Source organism: Penaeus chinensis, chromosome 7 (genome assembly GCF_019202785.1).
Source record: "Penaeus chinensis breed Huanghai No. 1 chromosome 7, ASM1920278v2, whole genome shotgun sequence".
In the NCBI taxonomy this organism is placed as follows: domain Eukaryota; kingdom Metazoa; phylum Arthropoda; class Malacostraca; order Decapoda; family Penaeidae; genus Penaeus; species Penaeus chinensis.
The window spans coordinates 42,950,787-42,960,786 of record NC_061825.1 but is presented as its reverse complement, the minus strand read 5'-3'; the positions used below and the strand labels follow the sequence as shown (position 1 = coordinate 42,960,786).

Here is a 10,000-nt window from a genome sequence, read left to right as displayed (position 1 = left end):
ATCTTGTTCTGTTCAAACAATGATTTCTTTTCTATGAATATTATGGAAGAATGTACAATGCAGACATCATTCCAACTAATAGTATATCTTACTTTAGAAGAACTAATACTCCTTGTGTCTAGTAAACAAAAGCAATTGCCACATCAACATGAAGTGTAACTTGGCATACCTGTGAGATCGGCTTTGTTGTGATGATTCCAAATGAACGTGAGGACTGCTCCGGACGGTAAATCTTACGACCACGGGTGTTTTGTTCATCAGGGATGGGGCAAGTTAGCACCATATCTAGTTTATAAACAAACAAATCTAGTCCTTGTTTTGGTTGTTCCCCAGTCAGACAAACAGCAACCTACAAGTCAGAGGAAAAAAGATACTTGTAAATATGTTAATAATTTGAAGAGAATTATTTAAACTAATATGAGGGTTTACTTTTAATAAGATGCCAACAGAAATTAATATGGTAAGTTCTATGGCTAAAAATGCATTTATACATAGATATGTTTTATATACATACAGTGTCTATTGAAGTTTTGTTTTGTCAACTTTGTTTACACACAGGTGGCTCCACAAGTGCTCAGTATCTGAGGATTCAGGTACTGTTTATCCTACTCCTTGGTTATTATTGACATTATAAATATCATTTTCATTATCATATCGCTGTCATTACTATAATAAAATCACTATTATATTGCTAGTAAAAAAGTGGAGAGAAAAAAATCAAGGACAGGCAAATAGGTGAGATAAGGGACTTAGAACTTACTGAGCCATCTATATGCACACAAATTAAATAAAGTACATTATGAAACTTCATCTATTCCGAGCTTGAAACAGATGAAGTACCTACATTTCTGAATCAAAACCTTGCGATTATTTCGGTATTATCTACTCCCGAGTAAAGACACTTTTTTTTAGCAACTGTACAATACTGCCAATAACAAATAGTAAAATATATTCTCTCTTACATATTTTATGTGGCCAGAAAATGAGATGTCAAGTCCTGAACTGATGGTAATGAGGTGGTAGGCAAAAAGGAAGCACCCAGTATCAGTTACAAACATGCTACTTGGACTGATTAAAATTATGCTCACTGCAAGGGGTTTTGATAAGTTTGTAACTACAGATGTCTTAATACAAATAACACACCTATTCATATATAAATGTAACACATTTCCTTAGAGAAAATATTAACAGGAATAATAAAGAATACAGTCATGACTTTACTGATAACCCTTTTCAAATTTGGTGAATAAATAAAATATTATGGCAGAGTAGCTGTATGGTTAAGATAATTTATTACTTCCACATAAGAGTATGAATCTTAACTTAAAAAAACTGATCATTTGCAGAAAAGAATATCCTTTAAAACAAGCAATACAATACCAGGTCACCAAATTTTATCTAACCTTTTTATAATAATACTGTCTCCTCTTTGTTGTTCCTGGCCGAGGCATCCCCTCTGGCACCTGGTCATCAGCAGGTGGAGCACACAGGTGATCATCTAACTTCATGCTTTCCTTTCCTACTGGCTGAAGCTGATCGTCTAACTCTCCCATCTGATGAAGTCTTCGACAACACTCAAGAGCTGCGGCCATCTTAGCCAGTGAAACTTTGCTTTGCCATGGACCCTGCAAGAAACAAATTATAACTAAAATACTGTGAGACTGGATGTAGATATGACTGACTGGTAAGCCAGACTGTAGATTCTAGACTACTTCAGTGAGTCTTTATCCTGTGAATGAAAAGGTTTTCCTTCTTGACACTTACCTCAATGGTTCCTTTCAATGGCGAGTTGATTGGCAACATGATCTTACACTTGTATGTTGGTATTTCAGCTTCTGCCTCTTCTATTTCTTCTACATCCCACATAGCAGTTAGACGAGTGAAAGTGTCACTTGGTAACTTAGCACAGTATCTAAAGGGAAGAGGGGAATACATAAGACTGTGTAAAAAGCATGAAGGACGTCACATTCAATGAACAAACTATATATATATCACATGATAGCAGGTGGGAGAAATCTAAACTATAGACCTCCGAGAGTAATAATGTAAATGACAGATCTAGTATACTAAATAGCTAGCCATAAACAATGTCATAAAATACAATTGTATCATAAAATAGATTGTATCATAAAATACAATCTAAGCTTCCAAAATACCAAAATGATCAATACAAAATTTCTTTCAAGTTGGAACTATTTCAATGTTCTGATCTTTTTCATCACTCAAACCAAATGACAAGCTTACTTGTTCAAGAGCCCTATAGCTGAAGCCATTGTAACCGCTGCTTGAGCTGGAGTTATGTAAGGGGCATGAGCTGCATTGGCTTCTGATGACAGAACCTCTCTGTCTGTTCCCAATTCAACACTGCCACAATGACTTACAAGCACCTTTAAGTAGAAAGTCAATATATCTAATTATAAAATTTGTCTTCAAATATAATATACACAAAAGAGAAGCTACAATTCCAAAATGTTATTACTAAAAAGAAAAGACTAACTCCTTCAGTTTACTCTTAGCAAAAAAAAAAAAAAAAAAAAAAAGCTTCAAATAACTTAGGAACAAGTATTCAATCAAATCTTTGGGTTTTAAAGTGTCAGAGGTCATAGGAATATTCAAGTCAAGTCACCAATAAATAAAGTGATACACAGAAAGGCACCTGATTATTTTTTCTTTGATGTTTAGTATTTATTCATAAATTTGTACCTACACTTATGGGCACTTCTTCAACTTATTTCTGCTTATATACCCAAGTTTTCATATACCTATAAAATAAATGTTTTCACCTGTTTAAATGCAGAATAGGTAGCCATGTCATGAAGAAAGCTGAGCTCCTGGTTCTTCGTAATCAAGTGAAAATAGAAAGTGTCATGGCCTCTTGCTCGACCACAGCTATGGACATACGAGCGATAATCTGAGGGAGGATCAAACCTGTGGGAAAGAAAGGAGAAAAAGAAGAACATTTCACATCATAAAGCCTTTTCATTTAACCCCTTGGTGATGGGTGGAGAAAGCTTTAAAAAAAAGTGCTTTGGCGCGCCACCGTGGCATACAGCCGCATGCCACATTTCGAGCAGTTTGTTATGATGTCCAGATACGTGACTCGTCAGGAAGGGGTTAAGGCTTATCTTATATATACCTTAATAAGTTTTGGTACTTTAACTGTTTCTATCTAGACACTGAGAATCAGTACAAAAGTGAGAAACCTTACCTTAGTACCAGATTACACTGTGGAACATCAATTCCTTCTTCTAACACACGTGTTGAGACAAGTATATTGCACTCGTGATGTCGGAATCTATAAGATAAAAGTTAATACAGACATTAGTATCCTGTTGGCTTTTCAACTAATTGGAAAATCATTATACTAAAAGTAATATAGCCATAAGAATTCCTTGTAAAAAAAACTTTACATTTGTGAAATCTGATATCCAGTGCTAACTCATACAAAATTCTTCAAGAGCTGTACACCAAAATATATTCTAAGAAATATATTTAGATACATGCATATGCAAGATCTTATCTTGTATCTTGTATGATTAACTTCAATATTTATAACGTCTCCTTAGAACCCTTGCATCAAAACTCAGTAACATTCGACTTTTAACCCAATGGCGACGGGTCACGGCTATCGCCGTCATAACAATACGCACGATGTGCGGCGTGCGGCTGTCCGCGGCGGCGCCGCGCCAAAACGCCCCGAGGCAATGATTCGGCTTGATGGACCGATATCACGCGATCGGAGTCGGCGCGCTGCCGCCGTTCGCCAGTGCGTAGAGTTTTTTTTAATTTGCTATACCCGGCGCCATTGGGTTAAGAATGTCATATGTCTAATCAAATGTTTCACCTCCTCTTACCTCCTGAGTACTTCCTCTTGCTTCTTGTGTTCTGCCTCTGCAGCCCTGGGATCTTCCTTTACACTTTCCTTGGCTTCTACAGTGTACTGGGGGAAAATCCAAGCAAAATCTCCCCCAATGTCGCTCAGTTCCTAAATAAAGGAAATAAAAATTTCATTATGCTCTACATTATGACCATAAATGTTGTCAAGTTTCTGTAAACACAGTCAGTAAGTTAACAAAGGTAATTCTGAGTAGATATATGAACTGCAAATGTTCTCCATAACCTGAAACCTTGTCTTCCTTCTAATTCAATCTCAGAACTTGCAAAATCTTGACTACATCTACTAAAGTAACTGAGTTTATAAAATTTCAAAATAAATAGTAGTAATTACTATTTACCTTTATTTCTATGTACATAAAAAAAGTGCAAAAACAAAAGAATGCAATCTCACCTTTAAGAGCCTGTATATAATCTTGGCCATGCTTCGATGATGCACAAAAATGAGGCCACAAACAGAATCAGGATCTTCTGGATTGTGGACCTTTACTTTTTCTTTAACATCATCTCGTCTTTTCCGTCCTTTACCACTATTTGGTAATAGCATGGCCAAAGTATCAGCCATGGCAGCTGCCTCTGATGACACTGTTTGTGTTGTGGGTTGAGTACCATTACTAGCATTGGAAAAGGCAGCAGAGTCAGAACAAATGGTTGTGTTCTGTGTTGTCCCTGAAGTAGAAACTAAAGCAGGATCTTCAGTGTTTTCCACACCACTGGTACAAGTAGGTAACTCCTGTTCATTTGGTGCAGAATCAGATGGAGTTGCAGTTTCATCAACAGCAGAAGTAGCATCTGCCTTGCAAGGCAGATAAGAGGTAGCAGAGGGAACAAATGTGTCTGATATGGAGCCTTCTTTACTGGAAGTATCCACACTAGCCTGGCTTTGTACTGATTCACAGCTTTTATATCTATCACTAATGTCTTCACTTTCTGAATCATATTCACTTGGATCAACATGGCCATTCATTTTACTTGTAATGTCTTTTTCAGAATCCATTATATCTTCTTTACTGCCATGCTCAAATCCATTGCATAGAGTCATATTTTTCACATTTTGTATCATGGCAGTGTCTAGCAAATCATTTTTGGCACTCAGAACTCCATTATGTAGATCACAGCTCTTAATGCTTTCTGTATCACAGCCATCTGTGCAAGATGATTCCTTAATATTAAGCCTACATAAACTGTTCTCTAATGCTGACCCATCCTCATCATTAGTCTTAGCAACTACATCTTCACAGGCATTTGAACAATATTGTGTAGTTTCAGGGCAAGTTTGTACTGTAATGTGCATATCATCAGCAGCTCTTTCTTTCATACTGGGCTTAGTGAAGTCTACTCCATCTTCCAAGCTATCTTGTAAACAACTATATTTGTCAGTTACTTCAGCGCAGAAGTTTTCAGTATTTACTTCAGTCATTCTTGACACATTCACTTCATGGTTATTACAATTTGCTTTCATCATACAGTCTTCTATATCATTTGTATACGAATCAGACACAGCCTTACTTGTACATTTTGGAGAAACATCAGAGACAGCAGTAAAATATCCTCCATCAGTGGATATGTCAACAACTTCACTAGAATCTTCAATGGATGATCCACAAAACATGTTAGAGGGAGCTCCATGAGACAATTCTGATTTATCGTCTGTGGAATTTTCATCAGCTAAGGGATCTTCTGATGCTGGCTCTGTACCATGGATCTGAGAATGGCCTTCACTCAGCTCTCCCACAGCTTTGAGGTCTGGCATGGCATTTTCACTGTTTACCTCACACTCATCATTTGGATCTATAGCACCATCTCCTGAGCTTACAAGAGGAATTTCTGAAATTCCATAAATGCTTCCTTGAACACATAATGTTGTATCACTTGGCTCTTCTGAACCTTCACAGCTCATTTCAGTTTCTGATTTGGAGGCAGATTCTTGTAGATTTTCTGTGTTTCCTCCATCAGTGGCAAGTTTTGTGGGATCTTCCTGCACATTCTTATCTTCTGCTGAAGTTTTGTTTTCCTGTGTGTCCTCACTACCTTCAAGAGCAGCAGCTGATTTCCCATTCTCTAACGCTTCTAATCTATCTCTTCTCTTCCGTGGATCTACGAAGTTGAGAGGTCGGACCTGCCGGAGGATCTCTACCAAGCGCAATACCTTTGGAGTTGAGAATTTCAAGATCTGATCTAATTCAGAATATTTATCAAATGTTTGCTCAACAACAGCTCTGAAAAAGAAGTGGGTAATAAAATGTTTGGATTAAAACATAGTGACTAAACCACTGAGGACTAACTCCAACAAAAACAAAAAACAAATTCAGGAAAGTATGTGAATTTCATATTTCAAATCAAGATATAAACAAACTGCAAATATATAGAACCTTCATATAATTTGAGTACATTTAACATACGGGTGTCTTTATATGACAAGGTGGCAAATTAACAATAATTACTTAATAAAAACTGAAATATCAAAATCTTTACTATACCTTATACGTGCCATGACAGTGAAGATCATGCACAACAGGAGATAATGCCTGTCATAAGCTGTTTTTTTCTTAAGTTTCTCAACTTCCACTAGTGCATACAATGCTGCACGGTCAGCACACCACAATCCTAAAAAACATCAAACAAAATGAAAAGAAAGAAAGAAAAAATACACAAGGATTCTATAATGAAGAAACAATAAAATTCTAATGTTTAAAATTTAACAGTACTAGATATTAACTTAGAAAATATCAGTTTATCATGCTTACATTCATGCAAGTTATTATATAGAAATACTCCATAATTATTTATGTAATGTAAGTAAATCATAATGTATTTTTTACAAAATAAAAAAGATAGACATCAACAGGAAGATATGTAACCTTTTTTTTTTTTTAATCTACTAACAAGAATCAGATTTATAACCATCAGTCATGACACTAATTACTACCCCCCCTCCCAACACACACAAATCAACTTCTCATTTACCTAAATTATTGAGCACATCAAGGAAATCCATCAATATCTGCCTTGGCTCTTTGTTGGGGTCTGGCAGATCATCACAAAATTCTTGGTATTCTGGACCATAGACTTCCACCAAATCATAGCGATGATTATCAAGAAAACTAAGAGCTTCTCCCACAAGCCTACGCACTTCTAGTTCTACTTCTGTACGTTCGTCAGGGTCTGGGTCACGGCACATCACAATCTTCTCAACTGGTTTATTTACATACCTGATAATGAGAAAAATGATACCACTTATCCCTAGAGTTTCCGTAACAGTGAAGAGGAAAAGTGTTGATATTCTGCTTCTCATTTAAAATGTGTAATGGAAAAATTAAAAGATAAACAGTATAGACAAGGCTTTCCCAATCTATAATTACTCACCTAAGGACAGTGACAATTTCTGAGGAAGTGTCTACCACGCAAGATGTAGCATCCTGAAGGTGTGTAAGGAAGGATTCTAATTGTGGTGGCGAACAGGCGTGACTTAGGACTGGTGACGTCATGCCAAGGATCCTACATCCACGACATAAATTTAAAACCTGAAAAGTTCATGGACTATATCATAAATATCTACTGTATAGGAAAAAATTCAAATATTGCAACAACAGCACATGATGAATTTGACAATGAACATATACAAGGATCTTGCTTCATATGCAGGATAATAAATATCTAAATAAGCCCTTTCAAGTCTTTATCTTTAATCATGAAAGAATCTGATAAGTATGCAACTTAACCCCTACGATCCAGATGACATAACTATTAATGTTTTCAATAATTAATTCTGGCTTGAGCAGTGGGTGATGTGAACATGCAGTCATGGGAAAATTTGGTTGAGGGCCGGGGTGACAGGAACTTGCCATCATGAGAATTTTGGCTGAAGGCCAGGGTGACAGGAATGACTTGCCACAAGTGCATAAAGCTCTTGGAGAATTATTAAACTCAATGGGCATTTAGGAATGAACTTGTGCATTATTCCATTGATAAATGAGTGTGGCATGTACCATCCGTGAACCAAGATCACGATCCTATTCCTGCCTGCCATGACCAGCAGTGCAGGTTGTACTACAGAAAAACTGAACATAAAAAGTTTTATTCTTGCACTGAATTAAGGATATCATCTGGATAAAACAAATAAAATAACATATACAGACATTGGGAAAGAGAGAGAGAGAGAGAGAGAGAGAGAGAGAGAGAGAGAGAGAGAATAACACTGCAGTGAAAGGGGAAGACATGGAGTCTTGTCACTTGCAGGTAGTGAAGCATCTGGATACATGGGGTCAAAGGTAATTTTAATTTTACATCTCTGTTCTGACATTTGAAACCAAATACATACCTTAATTAAAGGAGGGAAAGTTGCTACACGATGTGCATCGGTAATTACAAGCAAGTTCAACATGTCTAGCTGTAATAATCCAGTTTCAAGCCCTTTTTCAAGTACATCCACAGTCATAATTACCACCTGCAAAAACAAGTTGCATTAAAATTTTCACATAATTGTTTACCTTAAATCCAACCCCCTGCTTTCAAGCATTATGCAATCACAAATTACTGATACCATGTACATCTCAAAGGATAACACCCTCTGTTACACTGTGCATTGCTATTCATCAAAGTATTATTTGTTGTACTTTTCTATCCTTATTAACAAAAATAATGGAGATCCTTTGTCTATACATAAAAAACTTAAACTTTACCTAAAGCTCTCAAAAATATATATTAGCTGTCTATTGAAACTCTCGCCTTTCAACCCTATGGAACAAAGTTAATGACAGTTGATAACTTTACTAATAAATTTTCTGATCATAAATAATTTCTTTCCCTGAACCTTTTACTTTACAACTGAATACTTCCATAACATCCCTATCACTGAGAAAGAATACTCAAAGGAAATGCAATCTAATATTTTCTTTTTCTATGTTTATGTTTTGTGATTCATATTTCCAGTCAACCATTTCAGTAAACTATTACTAAATAAAAGTAAAAAATACAAACCTGGGCCTCTGTAAAAGTCTGACTCCATCGTGAAGGTAGCCAGCTTTCCACCTGCTCAAGCCGAGTGTAAGTGGTCACAGCTAAGTTGGTATTTTGTTGAATAGCCTCGCCTGCACGCACCAGCCCTGGCCCTGACCAACCAGTGAGTAATGTTCGCTGTCCCTTGCCTCCATGCTCCTTGCTGTTATACAATAATAAGAGGTGTCCAAGTTCAAATTTTCACAATAACATTATTTACACTATAATTTGTTTAACCCAAACATTTTGTCATGAAAAACGTTAGCTTTAGAGGTTTCTGAAATGATGGGATATTTGCCTGTGGGCCGGGGTGACACAAGCTTTCTCATGAGCATTTTGGCTGAAGGCCAGTTTAACACGAATGACTTGCCAAGATTGCAAAAAGCTCTTGGAGGGTGATTAGACAATGTGCAATTATGAAGGGGGTTTTGCATTATTCTACTGATATATGAGTATGGAATGCACCATCTGTAAACCATAACTGGAAGAGTGTAGGCTCCAGGAAGGACGCTATTTCCTGGCTCAGGATCCTATTCCTGCCCACAGTGACTGGCAGTGCACGTTGTTTTACAGAGAATTGAACATTAAAAAAAAGTAATAATAATAGTAATAAAGCCACATATAACAAAATTCTATTTATTGTTATATCATTACAATGAGTTATGGACAACTTAGAGAGATGATATGGAGCCTGTACAAGGAAAACAGTCTATTACCATCTGGATAAATCTAATCAAATGACAAATATAGAAATTGGAAAATGGCAAAAAAGCTAAAAATGCTATGCATATGTGTGCCTGGCTTACAAGCTGTACACCCATCAGAGTGGCTGCTCAAGTAAACCTAATGCCCATGTATAGGGCCACGTGATGACAATAAAGATCTGGATCCAATGGGTTATCTTTTTTTTGTTAAAAATATTCAATATATATGGTATCTCTGAAGTAGTTCTCTTTTTTTCTTCAACAATAATGATAGTGATAATGAGGATACTCATGATTTTGATAATATACACAAACACACCCACACCCACACTACACTAAACATGCCTTATGCCATACCTCCTGGTGAGATGGGCCATTTCTCGTGTGACCATGGTGATGAGGAA

General features: G+C 36.5%; 1 protein-coding gene across 1 annotated transcript in view; it reads right to left on the bottom strand.

Moving 5' to 3' along the window:
• Window positions 1-10,000, bottom strand: part of LOC125027123 (endoribonuclease Dicer-like) — a 31,500-nt gene that overhangs the window by 12,687 nt on the left and 8,813 nt on the right. The window contains exons 3-16 of the mRNA XM_047615962.1: window positions 9,954-10,000; window positions 8,875-9,055; window positions 8,216-8,341; window positions 7,261-7,418; window positions 6,862-7,106; window positions 6,375-6,501; window positions 4,289-6,113; window positions 3,855-3,985; window positions 3,209-3,295; window positions 2,784-2,928; window positions 2,245-2,387; window positions 1,765-1,912; window positions 1,404-1,625; window positions 170-349 (exon numbers count right to left, since the gene is read on the bottom strand). The exon at window positions 9,954-10,000 is cut by the window's right edge and continues 129 nt beyond it. Coding sequence (XP_047471918.1) covers window positions 170-349; window positions 1,404-1,625; window positions 1,765-1,912; window positions 2,245-2,387; window positions 2,784-2,928; window positions 3,209-3,295; window positions 3,855-3,985; window positions 4,289-6,113; window positions 6,375-6,501; window positions 6,862-7,106; window positions 7,261-7,418; window positions 8,216-8,341; window positions 8,875-9,055; window positions 9,954-10,000 — 3,765 coding nt within the window. The remainder of the gene's footprint in view (window positions 1-169; window positions 350-1,403; window positions 1,626-1,764; window positions 1,913-2,244; window positions 2,388-2,783; window positions 2,929-3,208; window positions 3,296-3,854; window positions 3,986-4,288; window positions 6,114-6,374; window positions 6,502-6,861; window positions 7,107-7,260; window positions 7,419-8,215; window positions 8,342-8,874; window positions 9,056-9,953) is intronic.